Genomic DNA, 18,195 nt, shown 5'->3' with positions numbered 1-18,195 from the left:
ATGGCTAAAATAAAAAACCTTAATGAAACTTAATGTTGGTGACAATGTGGAGCAACTAGAACTCTCATATATTGCTACTGAGAATTTAAAATGATCCAACTGAATGTTGGAACATGGACTGTCGATTTCTTATAAATATGCACTTATCCTAGACCAAGTCTAGAAATCCCACGCCTAAGTTTTTAACCAAAAGAAGAAGACACAATCCCATAAGAAGACATACACAAATCTTCATAGTAGTATTATTCACTAGGGACCACATTTGAAAACGATCCAGTAGAAAAAGAGTAAACAAAATGTGGTATATATCACACAAAAGAATACTACATAGCAATAAAAGGGGAAAAATTACTGATAAATTCAAAAATCATACATATATTTTACAGAGTTTATGCTGAGTATAAGATACCAAACACAAATAAATGCGCATTCTATGATTCCATTTATGAAATTCTCAAACAGGCAAACTGGTCAAATATCAGAATACTGATATATCAAAACACTGATTGCAGGGGCAGAGATGCAAGGGACATGGAGAAAGGACACAGAAATCTCTGGGTAGATAGGAATGTTCTATATTAAGATGGGTATGGAGGAAAGTGAAGGGAAGATGGCGGCGTAGGAGGACGCTGGGCTCACCGCGCGTCCTGCTGATCACTTAGATTCCACCTACACCTGCCTAAATAACCCAGAAAACCGCCAGAGGATTAGCAGAACGGAGTCGCCAGACCCAAGCGCAGACGAGAGGCCCACGGAAGAGGGTAGGAAGGGCGACGAGGCGGTGCGCGCTCCACGGACTGGCGGGAGGGAGCCGGGGCGGAGAGGCGGCTCGCCGGCCAAGCAGAGCCCCCGAGTCCGGCTTGCAAAAGCGGAGGGGCCTGACGGACTGTGTTCCGACAGCAAGCGCGACTTAGCGTCTGGGAGGTCATAAATTAACAGCTCTGCTCGGGAAGCGGGAAGGCTGGAGGACAAAGGGAGGGAGAGCTGCGGAGCCCCCGGACGACAGAGCTCAGTTTGGTGGGGAACAAAGGCGCTCGCCAGCGCCATCTCCCCCGCCCATCCCCAGCCAAAATCCCAAAGGGAACCGGTTCCTACCAGGGAAATTGCTCGCTCCGCGCAAACACCCAACTCTGTGCTTCTGCGGAGCCAAACCTCCGGCAGCGGATCTGACTCCCTCCGGCTGCCACAGGGCCCCTCCTGAAGTGGATCACCTAAGGAGAAGCGAGCTAAGCCTGCCCCCCCTGCCGCCGTGCACCTTGCCTACCCACCCCAGCTACCAGGAGAGGGGAAGAGAAGGCACACACCAGTCTGACTGTGGCCCCAGCGGTGGGCTGGGGGCAGACATCAGGACTGACTGCGGCCCCGCCCACCAACTCCAGTTATACACCACAGCACAGGGGAAGTGCCCTGCAGGTCCTCACCACACCAGGGACTATCCAAAATGACCAAGCGGAAGAATTCCCCTCAGAAGAATCTCCAGGAAATAACAACAGCTAATGAGCTGATCAAAAAGGATTTAAATAATATAACAGAAAGTGAATTTAGAATAATAGTCATAAAATTAATCGCTGGGCTGGAAAACAGTATACAGGACAGCAGAGAATCTCTTGCTATAGAGATCAAGGGACTAAGGAACAGTCACGAGGAGCTGAAAAACACTTTAAAGGAAATGCAAAACAAAATGCAAACCACCACGGCTCGGATGGAAGAGGCAGAGGAGAGAATAGGTGAACTAGAAGATAAAGTTATGGAAAAAGAGGAAGCTGAGAAAAAGAGAGATAAAAAAATCCAGGAGTATGAGGGGAAAATTAGAGAACTAAGTGATACACTAAAAAGAAATAATATACGCATAATTGGTATCCCAGAGGAGGAAGAGAGAGGGAAAGGTGCTGAAGGGGTACTTGAAGAAATAATAGCTGAGAACTTCCCCGAACTGGGGAAGGAAAAAGGCATTGAAATCCAAGAGGCACAGAGAACTCCCTTCAGACGTAACTTGAATCGATCTTCTGCACGACATATCATAGTGAAACTGGCAAAATACAAGGATAAAGAGAAAATTCTGAAAGCAGCAAGGGGTAAACGTGCCCTCACATATAAAGGGAGACCTATAAGACTCGTGACTGATCTCTCTTTTGAAACTTGGCAGGCCAGAAAGAATTGGCACGAGATTTTCAGTGTGCTAGACAGAAAAAATATGCAGCCGACAATCCTTTATCCAGCAAGTCTGTCATTTAGAATAGAAGGAGAGATAAAGGTCTTCCCAAACAAACAAAAACTGAAGGAATTTGTCACCACTAAACCAGCCCTACAAGAGATCCTAAGGGGGACCCTGTGAGACAAAGTACCAGAGACATCACTACAAGCATAAAACAGACAGACATCACAATGACTCTAAACCCGTATCTTTCTATAATAACACTGAATGTAAACGGATTAAATGCGCCAACCAAAAGACATAGGGTATCAGAATGGATAAAAAAACAAGACCCATCTATTTGCTGTCTACAAGAGACTCATTTTAGACCTGAGGACACCTTTAGATTCAGAGTGAGGGGATGGAGAACTATTTATCATGCTACTGGAAGCCAAAAGAAAGCTGGAGTAGCCATACTTATATCAGACAAACTAGACTTTAAATTAAAGGCTGTAACAAGAGATGAAGAAGGACATTATATAATAGTTACAGGGTCTATCCATCAGGAAGAGCTAACAATTATAAATGTCTATGCGCCGAATACCGGAGCCCCCAAATATATAAAACAATTACTCATAAACAGAAGCAACCTTATTGATAATAATGTGGTAATTGCTGGGGACTTTAACACCCCACTTACAGAAATGGATAGATCATCTAGACACACGGTCAATAAAGAAACAAGGGCCCTGAATGAGACATTGGATCAGATGGACTTGACAGATATATTTAGAACTCTGCATCCCAAAGCAACAGAATATACTTTCTTCTCGAGTGCACATGGAACATTCTCCAAGATAGATCATATACTGGGTCACAAAACAGCCCTTCATAAGTTTACAAGAATAGAAATTATACCATGCATACTTTCAGACCACAATGCTATGAAGCTTGAAATCAACCACAGGAAAAAGTCTGGAAAACCTCCAAAAGCATGGAGGTTAAAGAACACCCTACTAACGAATGAGTGGGTCAACCAGGCAATTAGAGAAGAAATTAAAAAATATATGGAAACAAACGAAAATGAAAATACAACAATCCAAACGCTTTGGGACGCAGCGAAGGCAGTCCTGAGAGGAAAATACATTGCAATCCAGGCCTATCTCAAGAAACAAGAAAAATCCCAAATACAGAATCTAACAGCACACCTAAAGGAAATAGAAGCAGAGCAGCAAAGGCAGCCTAAACCCAGCAGAAGAAGAGAAATAATAAAGATCAGAGCAGAAATCAACAATATAGAATCTAAAAAAACTGTAGAGCAGATCAACGAAACCAAGAGTTGGTTTTTTGAAAAAATAAACAAAATTGACAAACCGCTAGCCAGGCTTCTCAAAAAGAAAAGGGAGATGACCCAAATAGATAAAATCATGAATGAAAATGGAATTATTACAACCAATCCCTCAGAGATACAAACAATTATCAGGGAATACTATGAAAAATTATATGCCAACAAATTGGACAACCTGGAAGAAATGGACAAATTCCTGAACACCCACACTCTTCCGAAACTCAATCAGGAGGAAATAGAAAGCTTGAACAGACCCATAACCAGCGAAGAAATTGAATCGGTTATCAAAAATCTCCCAACAAATAAGAGTCCAGGACCAGATGGCTTCCCAGGGGAGTTCTACCAGACGTTTAAAGCAGAGATAATACCTATCCTTCTCAAGCTATTCCAAGAAATAGAAAGGGAAGGAAAACTTCCAGACTCATTCTATGAAGCCAGTATTACTTTGATTCCTAAACCAGACAGAGACCCAGTAAAAAAAGAGAACTACAGGCCAATATCCCTGATGAATATGGATGCAAAAATTCTCAATAAGATACTAGCAAATCGAATTCAACAGCATATAAAAAGAATTATTCACCATGATCAAGTGGGATTCATTCCTGGGATGCAGGGCTGGTTCAACATTCGCAAATCAATCAACGTGATAAATTACATTAACAAAAAAAAAGAGAAGAACCATATGATCCTGTCAATCGATGCAGAAAAGGCCTTTGACAAAATCCAGCACCCTTTCTTAATAAAAACCCTTGAGAAAGTCGGGATAGAAGGAACATACTTAAAGATCATAAAAGCCATTTATGAAAAGCCCACAGCTAACATCATCCTCAACGGGGAAAAACTGAGAGCTTTTTCCCTGAGATCAGGAACACGACAGGGATGCCCACTCTCACCGCTGTTGTTTAACATAGTGCTGGAAGTTCTAGCATCAGCAATCAGACAACAAAAGGAAATCAAAGGCATCAAAATTGGCAAAGATGAAGTCAAGCTTTCGCTTTTTGCAGATGACATGATATTATACATGGAAAATCCGATAGACTCCACCAAAAGTCTGCTAGAACTGATACATGAATTCAGCAAAGTTGCAGGATACAAAATCAATGTACAGAAATCAGTTGCATTCTTATACACTAACAACGAAGCAACAGAAAGACAAAGAAACTGATCCCATTCACAATTGCACCAAGAAGCATAAAATACCTAGGAATAAATCTAACCAAAGATGTAAAGGATCTGTATGCTGAAAACTATAGAAAACTTATGAAGGTAATTGAAGAAGATTTAAAGAAATGGAAAGACATTCCCTGCTCATGGATTGGAAAAATAAATATTGTCAAAATGTCAATACTACCCAAAGCTATCTACACATTCAATGCAATCCCAATCAAAATTGTACCAGCATTCTTCTCAAAACTAGAACAAGCAATCCTAAAATTCATATGGAACCACAAAAGGCCCCGAATAGCCAAAGGAATTTTGAAGAAGAAGACCAAAGCAGGAGGCATCACAATCCCAGACTTCAGCCTCTACTACAAAGCTGTCATCATCAAGACAGCATGGTATTGGCACAAAAACAGACACACAGACCAATGGAATAGAATAGAAACCCCAGAACTAGACCCACAAACATATGGCCAACTCATCTTTGACAAAGCAGGAAAGAATATCCAATGGAAAAAAGACAGCCTCTTTAACAAATGGTGCTGGGAGAATTGGACAGCAACATGCAGAAGGTTGAAACTAGACCACTTTCTCACACCATTTACAAAAATAAACTCAAAATGGATAAAGGACCTAAATGTGAGACAGGAAACCATCAAAACCTTAGAGGAGAAAGCAGGAAAAGACCTCTCTGACCTCAGCCGTAGCAATCTCTTCCTCGACACATCCCCAAAGGCAAGGGAATTAAAAGCAAAAGTGAATTACTGGGACCTTATGAAGATAAAAAGCTTCTGCACAGCAAAGGAAACAACCAACAAAACTAAAAGGCAACCAACGGAATGGGAAAAGATATTTGCAAATGACATATCGGACAAAGAGCTAGTATCCAAAATCTATAAAGAGCTCACCAAACTCCACACCCGAAAAACAAATAACCCAGTGAAGAAATGGGCAGAAAACATGAATAGACACTTCTCTAAAGAAGACATCCAGATGGCCAACAGGCACATGAAAAGATGTTCAGCGTCGCTCCTTATCAGGGAAATACAAATCAAAACCACACTCAGGTATCACCTCACGCCAGTCAGAGTGGCCAAAATGAACAAATCAGGAGACTATAGATGCTGGAGAGGATGTGGAGAAACGGGAACCCTCTTGCACTGTTGGTGGGAATGCAAATTGGTGCAGCCGCTCTGGAAAGCAGTGTGGAGGTTCCTCAGAAAATTAAAAATAGACCTACCCTATGACCCAGCAATAGCACTGCTAGGAATTTATCCAAGGGATACAGGAGTACTGATGCATAGGGGCACTTGTACCCCAATGTTCATAGCAGCACTCTCAACAATAGCCAAATTATGGAAAGAGCCTAAATGTCCATCAACTGATGAATGGATAAAGAAATTGTGGTTTATATACACAATGGAATACTACGTGGCAATGAGAAAAAATGAAATATGGCCCTTTGTAGCAACGTGGATGGAACTGGAGAGTGTTATGCTAAGTGAAATAAGCCATACAGAGAAAGACAGATACCATATGGTTTCACTCTTATGTGGATCCTGAGAAACTTAACAGGAACCCATGGGGGAGGGGAAGGAAAAAAAAAAAAAAAGAGGTTAGAGTGGGAGAGAGCCAAAGCATAGGAGACTGTTAAAAACTGAGAACAAACTGAGGGTTGATGGGGGGTGGGAGGGAGGGGAGGGTGGGTGATGGGTATTGAGGAGGGCACCTTTTGGGATGAGCACTGGGTGTTGTATGGAAACCAATATGTCAATAAATTTCATATATATAAAAAAAAAAAAGATGGGTATGGAGGTCACAAAACTATGTGCCAAAATTCTGTAGCTACGACTTGTACATTTTGATTTATGTAAATTGTAACTCAAAAAAAGAATTGTAAAAAGGAAGATATTAAGTGGGTGCAGGGTGGGGTGTGGGGAGGGAGAGAGATAAAATAACAACAGCAGAAAGATGCTAAGTGTTGAAACTAAGAGGCCCATGAGGTTCATTATTCTATCTTGACTTTCTAAATGCTTGATATTTTTTCAGAATTAGAAGGTTATTATATGTAAATAAATAAATTGCTGTGTACCAGCCTTCTGGAAGAAATCCCACTTTTGGTTGTTTATTCAGTGTTGCTGCTATTGCTAATAAGGTTGACAAAGATAATGATGATGATGCTATTCTACCTACTTAATATATATCGTATACCAGGTACTATGTTCATTATCCTATAATGGGTAAGTCAGGTACAATTGTTGCCTTCATCAAGTTTACAGGAGTATTGAGAAAATTAACAAGGAAATATAATATAATATACAATACAAACTCAGATAGCCATAAACTGTAGTGAATGTTATGAAAGAAAGAAAGGGTGCTGTCATGCAGAATACTGGTTTAATCTTTATTGAGCACTGACCATGTAATAGGCATTGTGCGAAACACTTTAAAATTATTCCCCTCAGGGAAAGATAATATCAATCCATTTACCCAAGAGGAAAATGACTGATAATTATATTATTATATCTAATAAAGGGTAGAGCATCATATATTTGTGTTGCTCTATTCACAATACCTGATCTGATATCAATGTCTGTTCTAAACCAAAATCTGAGTGGGGTTAGTAATGCTGAGTTTGATAACAGCAAATACTGTACTTTCAAGAACCTAAATGTACCATAAAATTTTGTTTGATTTCATTATTGTTCTGCTGTAGCCAGATAAGTCAACCTACAAGAAAGTTATGCAGGGTATAATGTATTCCCTATTTCCATCATGTCCCTCCATCCAGTCTATTTTCCAACAAAAACAAGCTCACATGCTTTTCTTCAAAACTATCCATCAGCCTCACATCTCACTCAGAGGGGAAAAAGCAAAGTTCTAACAAAGGCCTCTACCAATTGCCCCTGGTTCTAGTCACTACGGTCTCCTTACTAGTCCCCTAACAAACCAAGCCGTGCTCACCATAGGTTCTCTGTACTTCCTCTTCTCTCTGCCTGAAATTCCCTTTTCCCAAGTTTAGACATGACCTTCTCCCTCAGTTTCTTCAGATATCAGACAGGACTTCCCTCACCACACTATTTAAAACTGCACCCCATTTATCTCAACCAGATTTACCCATGTTACTTTTCTTCATGGAGTTTACCATCACATGTTATATGTGTTACAATACACATGTAGTTAGTGGCTATCTTATTAGACAGAACAGCCTTAGAGAGTATTAGTAGTGCAGAGATAGGAAATGGCGGCGGGGGGCGGCGGGGAGGAAGCCTCTCATTGAGTGAGTAGAAGAGGTAGAACATCATGCTGTCACAGAAAGTGAAGGAATAGAAGAATGAAATAGGATGAGTAGGATAGGTGTGGTGGAAGTCAGACTACAGGATATTAAAGTACAAGTACAATGAGGCTTTAGGAGTAAACCATCCAACTGAGAATATTTTCAATGTCTACATTATGAGAAGGTGACATAAAGCACCAGTCAAGATACAAAACAAGATTAAGCAAACAGGTTCTTAATTAATAAAACTCGTAATAGCTTTTGTGGACCTCAGACTGAGGTGAATATTGTAGCATGTCAACTACCAGGTAAAACAAGGTTTATGAAATAGTGTCAACTGTAAATGATATGATAATTCCAAGTGATGCTTTCTAGTTTTCATTCAATGATCAACAACTCCTTAAATGTGTGGCAGGTTGCTTAAATTCTACCTCTGCATTTAAAATGACAATTGGAATTACATCAAAATAAACTATTGAATAAACTACATCAAAATAAAAAGGTTTGCACAGTGAAAGAAACCATCAACAACAACAAAAAAAGCAATCAACTGAAATGGAGAAGATATTTGCAAATGATATATCCAATAGGAGGTTAATATCCAAAATATATGAAGACCTTATACAACTCAACACCAATTTTAAAATGAGTAGACAAGCTGACATTTTTCCGAAAAAGACATACAAATGTCCAACAGACATGTGAAAAGATGATCTACATCACTAATCATCTGGGAAATTCAAATCAAAATTACAATGAGATATCTATTACCTCACACCTGTCAGAATGGCTAGTATGAAAAACAAAAGAAACAAATGTTGGCAAGGATGTAGAAAAAAAGGAATCCTCATGCACTGTTGGTGTAAATGTAAATTGGTGCAGCCACTATGGAAAAGAGTATAGAGGGTTCTCAAAAACTAAAAATTGAAATACTATATGATCCACTAATTCCACTACTGAGTATTTACCCAAAGAAAATGAAAACACTAATTCAAAAAAATAAATATACCCCTATGTTTACTGCAGCATTACAATAGCCAAGATATGGAAGCAACCTAAAGTGTCCATTGATAGACAAATGGATAAGGAAGATGTGATATTCTCTCTCTCTCTCTCTCTCTCTCTCTCTCTCTCTCTCTCTCTCACACACACACACACACACACACACACACACACACACACACACAAATATTATGCAGCCATAAAAAGGATGAGATCTTGCTCTTTGCAGCAACATGAATGGATCTAGAGGGTATTCTGCGAAGTGAAATAAGTCAGACAGAGAATGAAAAACACCATATGATTTCACTCATATGTGGAATCTAAAAAACAAGACAAATGAATAAACAAAAAGTATAATTAGACCTATAAATACAGAGAACAAATTGATGGTTGCCAGAAGTTAAGGAAGGTGGAGGGGAGGGGAGGGGAGGATGGACAAAATAGATGAAAGAAAGTGGTAGATACAGGCTCCCAGTTATGGGATGAATAAGTCACACAAATAAAAGGCACAGCATAGGGCATAAAGTCAATGATATAATGGCAACAGATGGAGGCTACATTTGTGGTGAACATAGCATAACATATAGAGGTTGAATCACTATGCTGGTTCAGGTGAATCACACCTGAAAATAACGTAACAGTGTGTGTCACAAATAAAAAAAATATTTAAAAATTTAGCAATCTAGAACCATGAATTAAAGCTCATTTGAGAAAATAAAAACTTTTCCCTATGTTCTTGTAGCTAAAAACACCTGCAGATTAAAAGTGAAGGGATGGAGAAACATTTATCCGCAAATAGATGTCCAAACAAAGCCAGAGTAGCAATGCTTAATATCAGACAAACTCGACTGATTTGTTCTTGTATTGTTTTTATCCTGCTTTGGTATCAGGGTAGTACTGGTCTCACGGAACGATTTGGAATGTGTTCCCTCTATTCTGTTATTGTAAGATTTTGATAAAGATTGTCATTAATTTTTTTTTTAATGTTTGGTAGAATTCACCAACGAAACCAACCAAGTGGCCTTGCAGTTTTCTTTGCTGGGAAATTTTTGATTCCTAATTCAACTTTCATTCTTGTTTTTAGTCTAAGAAGATTTCCTACTTCTTGGATACAAGATTCATGATTGAATCATGGTAACTTGTTTGTTTTTGTAGGAACTATTTTTTTTCCATAAGTTATTTAAATCGTTAGTATATAATTGTTTGTAGGAATCTTTATCACAGTGCACATTTCTGTGATTAACTCTTGTATTGTTTTCTATTCCATTTCTCATTTTGGTTTTTGAGTCTTTTTTTTTTTTCTTAGTTAATACAGTTAAAGCATTGCCAATTTTGTTTTTGTTTTTTTTTTAGAAAAACTGGTCATTACTTTCAATGTTATATTATTATTTATTCTGGTCTCTATTTTATTTATTTCTGATTTTTGTTATTTCCTTCTACTAAATTTCAGCTAAGTTTCTTCTTTTTCTAGTTCCTTGTGGTGTAATGTTGCTTATTTGAACTTTTTTTCTTAATACAAACATTTATAGCATAAATTTCACTCCAACATCTGCTTTTGCTGCATCCCATAGATTTTGGAATATTGTGTTTTCTTTTTCTTTTGTTTTGAGAAATATTTTGATATGCCATTTGTTTTATTTGCCCCATTGTTTGTGCAGTACTGTGTTAATATTTACATATTAAATATTTAATATTTACATTGTAGATTTCCCAGCTTTGTTTTATTGTTGTACCATTGTAGTTGAAAAATATACTTGTGATGATTTCAGTCTTCTCAAATTTGTAATATTTATTATGTTTCTTTTTAATGTGATTTAACCAGGGGATTTTTCTGTGTGTATTTGAAGAAAATGCGTATTTCTATTTTTCTTGGAGGGAATGTTTTATATATATCCTATAGAACCATGTATTCTGAAGTATTCAAGTAAAAAAAAAAGCTCTCGTTGAAAAAAAGTAATCATTACTTTAACTGAGGGTACACATTGAAAATAAAGCATTATCAGAGGGGAGGTGAGTGGGGGATGGGTGAAAGAGATGAAGCAGATTATGAGTACACGTATCATGATTAGCACTGAGTAATGGTGTACAGAATTGTTGAGTGACTATATTGTATACCTGAAACCAACATAACACTGTATATTAACTACACTGGAATTAAAATTAAAAACTTAATTAAAAAAAATATTAGAGGGGTGCCTGGGTTGCTCAGTCTGTTAAGCATCCGACTTCAGCTCAGGTCATGGTCTCACAGTTCATGAGTTCGAGCCCCGCGTTGGGCTCTGTGCTGACAGTCAAAGTCTGGAGCCTCCTTCGGATTCTGTGTCTCCCTCTCTCTCTGCCCCTCTGCCGCTCATACTCTGTCTCTCTCAAAAATAAATAAAGCATTAAAAAGAAAATTTAAATAATAATAAGTTTCAAATAATGAGTTTCAAAATATGTTTAAGCAAGTGTAATAGTAGTAATTGTGTAAGAAATTGCATTTGGATGTTTTGCCTATTCTTAAACGTGTTTGAAGTGGTCATAATAACCAAACACATGTAATTTAGAAAAAACTTTTAATGAAACTTAACTGATTGCAATATCTGTCAAAAGTTACAAAACAAAAGGATTTTTACAAGTTTATCTTATGTTTTTAATTTTTAAATTGAGTATTAAAATATATGTGCAATAAATATAAAAAATAAAATGACAAGTGGTCCGTACTTTAATATAAAAGTACAGTTATATTCTCCTTTTTCAAGAAAGATTGTCAAACTACTATTTATATTATTACCCTAGTGTAGCTAGTATATACTTTTACCCTTAATGTAACTATAAATACTTTTTAATAGTACATTTTCCCCTTTAAAACATCTCTGTGTAAAGAAATTTTCCAGCTATTTCTAAAACTTTTTTTTATCAAGGTATAATTTGTACATAACATTGTACCAGTTTCAGGTGTACAACACAATGATTCATATTTGTATATAGTGTAAAACAACCACAATAAGTATAGTTAACATTCATCACCATACATACATATATATACCATACATGAAACTATATTTTATATGACAATCCGCATTTGTAGCAAGATAGGGAAAACCTCAGTTCTAAAATTGGAATTGCTTACAACAGAGAAAAAGACCATTTTTTTTAGGTATAGCAATTCAAATGATATTTTAGAGTGAAATATTTCCCTTCTCATGTCTTCCTTTATGCTTCATCATTACCGAATTTCAAAAATATTAATGATGTGATGATTAAAAAAATCCAAGGATGACAGCCTTTAGAGATATTGATAATAATAACTGACATTTTCAAAGTACTTTGTGATTTACACAGTTCTTTAATATAGATTGTCTCATTTAATTATCACATCACTCCCTAGGAGTTAATAATATTATGTATAATTACTCCCAGTTTAACATTAAGAAAACTGAGTTAATAAGTAGCAGAATAATGGAAGCCAGGTATTTGAACCTTAAGTTTGATACTCTGTCCATGGCAACTCTCTTCTCCAGATAAATATTAACCTTATAGCTACATGATTTCTCTAACTTTTCTAGATACATCATTAAATGCTACCAGTATTATCAGGACAATATATAACATATCTGTAAGCCCAACTCTTTTTACATACTAAATATTCTTATTAGAAAAAAATATTTAACATCTACACTTACCTTGCCTCAAAAAATAGCTTTAAGGGGCGCCTGGTGGCTCAGTAGGTTGAGTGCCTGGCTCTTGACTTCAGCTTAGGTCATGATCTCATGGTTTGTGAGACTGAGTCCTGTGTTGGGCTTTGCACTGTGAGCACAGAGTATGCTTGGTATTCTCCCTCTCCTTCTCCCCACCCCATCCCCTCGCCCCTCCTCTCTCTCAAAGTAAATAAAAACATTTTTAAAAAATCTTTAAAAAATAAGTTAAAAGAAAGAAGTAGCTTTAATCCTGAAAAGGAAAACTTTAGGGTAAATTCTATAAAGGGAATCCCACATTTATTACTAATTCCTATTGGAAAAATACCTTCAAAAGTCAAATTGAAAAACCTGTGTGATAAAACATTACAATTTGGGGCAAACTTGTAGTAAGACAGTAGTAGTTGGTAATATTTACAAAACATTTTCTAAGAATATATCCAAAAATTAGGTGCCATGAAAGTACAAAGTACTTAATATTCACTCAATGACATAAATATTAGGAATCTACTAAGGGTCAGGCAACTTTCCTTCAAATTTTTCATGTCAAGTAGATTAAAGCAAATAAATATTTTTCTTTTTTAATCTGTTAAAGTTTAATTATATCAAATAAGATAGATTTGAGAGAGAATCAGAAGCCATTGAAACTAAAATTACACTTTAATAAATATAGCAAATCTTATATACATTTAGTAATCTGATATTTTAGTAAACACAAACAAGAAACAGATTTCATTTGAGTGATATCTGTTTAGATTATGAGCTAATAATTTGCAAAGGTAATAGTTTATATGGTTTTGATTATAGCTATTAAATATGATATTCAATAATAAACCAGTGATCAACAATGGTTATTTAATGTCACTATGGCAAAACTCATTGAACAAAGAGATTCTATCTATTCAAAGGAACATTAGCAAACTCAAGCAATAATTCAAAGGAGATCAGGAACTGAAACAGTATGCCAAGCATCACTCTGAAAAATTTGCTGTGTCAAATTCCCAGTGCATCCATTAGGTGTCTATACAATAACACAGTGAGCAGCAGGGCCAATAGTGCAAACCACTTCTGAGAAATGAACTAAGAATAGAGAGAATGCTGGTTCTAGTGACTTATCATTCCATGGATCATCATACACTTCTCTCTAAAACATAAAATATCAAAGTATACCCATAGATAGTATGAAATTTGTACAATGTGTAACAACTTTCTATGAGTGTAAATACTAAGTGAATAAATGATCATACAAATTATCTTTTATTCTTTTATTCACCACGACCTTTTTTTTATTTTATTTATTTATTTACTTTGAGAGAGAGAAAGAAAGAAAGAACATGACCAGGGAAGGGGGAGAGAGAGAGGGAGAGGGAGAGAATCCCAAGCTGGTCCACACACGACACAGGGCTCGAACTCACAAACCATGAGATCATGACCTAAGCCAAGAGTCATATGCTTAACCAACTGAGCAACGCAGGCACCCCTCACCACCACCTTTTTAAAAGTAGCTTATCTTAAAAATTTTCCTCACTTTGCAATACAAAGTTTTGTTTCTTTAAACTTTTTTACAAAGATTTTAAAATATTATGTTCCTGTATGGTAGTTCTACTTATCTAATGTTTGGTTTTAGTATGATTCTTTAACAGAGAAAACTGTATGTTTAATTAAAAAATGAACAAAGCATGAACTTTCTCTACTTCATATCTAAGCATTGATTTTCCATCTAATATCATCTTAGATGAGTAGATTCATCCCTAGTCAACACATTCACGTATGTATCTTTGCCAGAATAACAGTGCTTATCTAAATTTGTTCGCCAAAACTGCATGTCTTCCTATAATTTTAGAAAGAAAGATTTGGCTTCTGTCAAGTTTCTTCTCTATGCATAAATTCACGCTAGGAGATTATAAAATAGCAGTTTCCTTTGGGGAATTTTCAAATACTAAAATTTCTCTAGCGAGAAATACACTATCTCCCTCCTTCCTCTCTGCCTTCTATAAATTTACTATAATTTCAGAGATTAGCTTATCCTCATAGGGGAAGATTTCACAAACCATGAAAAGACTATGAAAAACTTAAGAAAGTAAATGGCACATAATAAATTAACATCTCCTATACAACTCCCTGCATTCAACTCTTGCTAGTGGGTTGCAATTGTGAGAGTTCTGATCATCAGTTCAATTAACTTGCTAGTGAAGCCTGTCACATTCTTTCTAACTAGAATTTAAATAGAATTCAGTTCAGAATTAAAGCTCTGGTACATTAACCACGTGTTAGCTTCATTCAGCTCTTTACTTCTATTTGGCCAAAAGAAAAAAAAAAGTCATTTAAAAATTAACATACTCAGCTGCCTGTTTGTAGTGTTTCAAGTCTTTCTTCAAATTTTTGTTCTCATTTTCTAAAAGCATATTCTGGGTGTAGACATCTGGAACATTCCCAAGATCTCTAAGTTCAGTTAGTCCCTTCTGTATTAACTCATACCTAGGATAAAATCAAACAAAAGGTTTTATGTTGTTGCTTTCTACTAAATTGGTTTAATTTATGTACAATTCAAAAAGTTCTCCTAGGGGATATTTACAGAATTGATTTGTGGCTTTAACTTTATAAATTAAAATGTCCACATTTACAATATATATTTAAAATAACAAATAATTAGTTGCTAGGTACTCATATCATCATAGTACATAAAATATAACCAAACATCTCATATGTTCCAGGCACTAATTCACTAATTCACTAACACTGGTGAAATTAACAAAATGGTCCAAGCCCCCATCTGTTCTAGTGTGGATAGTGATATGTTCCATGAAGTAAAATAAAGCAGGATAAGAGGGATAGAGAGACTAAGGTAGAGACTGATGGGGGTGTTTGTGCTATTTTACATAGGATGAACACAGAACGTATGATTGGTAAAGTGATATTTGAGCAGAGAACTAAAAGAAATAAAGGACTAAGTCATGTAGATATGAAGGGGAAGAGCATTATTGGCTGACAGAAGAGTAAATGTAAAGCCCTGAGAAAATGAGATGCTTGACATGTACCTTAAAAAGCAAAAAGCCAGAGCAAGGGAGAGAGTGGTGAAAAATGGGTCAGGAAGACAGCAGGGAGCCAGAGAGAAAAATATGATTTTACTTGAATCAGATTGAAGCCATTGGAAGGCTTTGAGAAACAAGTTACACTGATCAGATTTATGTTTAAAAGGATTAGTCTGGCATCTCTTTGAAGAAACTAACTCTACAGGAGCAAGACTAGAATCAGAGATGCTGGTTAGGAGCCTGTTGCAATAGTTCAAAAGAGCAACAACAGTGGCATGAACAAAGTTGGTAGCAGTAGAGATTATGAGAAACAGGTCCCTTCTGAACAGGGTGTAAAACCAGGGCCAACTTATTGGTGAAGCCAAAAAAAATTTTTCTTATGAATCAGCTGCCAAGCATTGGTTAAAAAAGTGGTCAAAGATGATTCCATGGTTTCTGGTGGAACAACAAACATCCATTTATGAAGATGGGAATGAATGCAGTAGGAATTGGGTGATTGGAGAAATAAAGGAATTGCTTTTATTCATATTAAATGCAATATGAATATATTGCAAGTGAAGATAAATACTGGGAATAAATGTCAAGAGTTCAGGGGAAAAGTCAGGACATGGAATTCAAACGTGGGAATCATCAGTAAAGAGATACTATTTAAAGTTATAAGACTGTTGTTGAAAGTGCTGCTATAAACACTGGAGTACAAGTGCCCCTATGCATCAGTACTCCTGTATCCCTTGGGGCAATTCCTAACAGTGCTATTGCTGGGTCATAGGGGAGATCTATTTTTAATTTTTTGAGGACCTCCACACTGTTTTCCAGAGCGGCTGCACCAGTTTGCATTTCCACCAACAGTGCAAGAGGGTTCCTGTTTCTCCACATCCTCTACAGCATCTATAGCCTCCTGATTTGTTCATTTTAGCCACTCTGAATGGGGTGAGGTGATATCTCAGTGTGGTTTTGACTTGCATTTCCCTGATGAGGAGTGACATTGAGAGGGAGGGAACTAAACCATAAGAGACTCTTAAAAACTGAGAATAAACTGAGGGTTGATGGGGGCGGGAGGGAGGGGAAAGTGGGTGATGGGCATTGAGGAGGGCACCTGTTGGGATGATGAGCACTGGATGTTGTATGGAAACCAACTGGACAATAAATTTCATATAAAAAAATAATAAAGAAAGAAAGAAAGAAAGAAAGAAAGAAAGAAAGAAAGAAAGAAAGAAGATTTAAAAAAATAAAGTCATAAGACTGGACAAGGCCAGCTAGGGCATGACTATAAACAGAGAAGTAAAGAAGTCCCTGGACTGTTTCAAGATTAGGAAGAGAAAGAAAGACTACCAACTAGAGACTAAGACAGACAAGGGCTAGTGAAGTAGTGGGTTAATATGAGAGCACTGTGGCTCTCAAACCAAGTGAATAAAGTGTTCCAAGAAGGAAGAAATGAACAACAGTGACAAATGCTGAAAACAGACTGAATAGAGAGGAGTGCTAAGAATCAGTCACTGAATTTGGCAATGTGCAGCACTGAAAAAACTTTCAGCACAGTCATGGAGACAATAGTGCACCCAGAGTAGGTATAAGACTAGGACATGAGGAACTGGTAATAAACTCTTTCAAGGAGATATACTGTAAAGTGGAGCCTAGGAAATCAAGATTATCCTATAAAAAGGATGTGGAGTTCAGGGTGTTTTTTGTCTTCCACTTTTTTAAAAATATAAAAAATATTATTGGACATCTATATGCTTATGGGAATGATCCAGCAGAGAGGGAAAAAGTTTACAATACAGAAAACAGAGGGGACAATTGCTGAAGCAAGGTCCTTGAGCAGCTAAGAGGATCTGGGCTCCAGTGGACAAGTGGAGGGTTGGCCTTAGATGACAGTGTGCATGGCTCAGCTTCTGTGACAGGTGAGAAGAATGCCTGAGAACACAGGTGGCAAGCTAGTAAGTAGAGAGGGAGGCAGAGGTCATAGAACGTCTATTTTCTCAGTGACATAAGGAACATCAGAGAATCATTTACAGATTTTTAAATAATTATAATTTTAATTATATGTATACATGTAGCAATTAATAAAGCTAAATAAAAAAGTATAAACACAGAAAAACATTTCAGTAATAAAGTTATTAACAAAGAAATACCTACAAAGCTTGCTATATAGATGAGTTAAACATTTGTTTAAAAATGTTTAATTATCAGCACTTTTATGTTATAGAAGCCCTGAAGAATACCCAAAGGGTTAAGATAATAGAATCAATATTAAGTCGCTCAAGTGTCTGACTTCATCTCAGGTTATGATCTCACGACTTGTGAGTTCAAGCCCTGTATCAGGCTCTGTGCTGACAGCTGTCTGTCTCTCTCAAAAATAAATAAACATTAAAATTTTCTTTAAAAAAAAGAATCAATATTAAGTAGTATTTGCCACAATTTATAAAACAACAAAACAGATAACAATTTAATCATAAATTCACTACTTCATATGTATTTAGAATGTGATTTATACTTATCTCCAAAGAGAAGATATAAGGGTTGATTGAAGTATTAGCCCATGAAGTTTTTCTGACCATAAAATT

General features: G+C 36.7%; 1 protein-coding gene across 2 annotated transcripts in view; it reads right to left on the bottom strand.

Moving 5' to 3' along the window:
* Nucleotides 1-18,195, bottom strand: part of SPAG16 (sperm associated antigen 16) — a 106,908-nt gene that overhangs the window by 70,596 nt on the left and 18,117 nt on the right. The window contains exon 5 of one of the 2 annotated variants that reach the window (XM_030326326.1): nucleotides 14,940-15,077. In XM_030326326.1, coding sequence (XP_030182186.1) covers nucleotides 14,940-15,077 — 138 coding nt within the window. Of the gene's footprint in view, nucleotides 1-14,693; nucleotides 15,078-18,195 lie in introns of those variants that run through there. The other variant, XM_030326327.1, reaches the window with a different exon arrangement.

Source organism: Lynx canadensis, chromosome C1 (assembly GCF_007474595.2).
Source record: "Lynx canadensis isolate LIC74 chromosome C1, mLynCan4.pri.v2, whole genome shotgun sequence".
NCBI lineage: Eukaryota > Metazoa > Chordata > Mammalia > Carnivora > Felidae > Lynx > Lynx canadensis.
The sequence above is the reverse complement of the archived record's forward strand: the minus strand, read 5'-3'. Positions and strand labels throughout refer to the sequence as shown.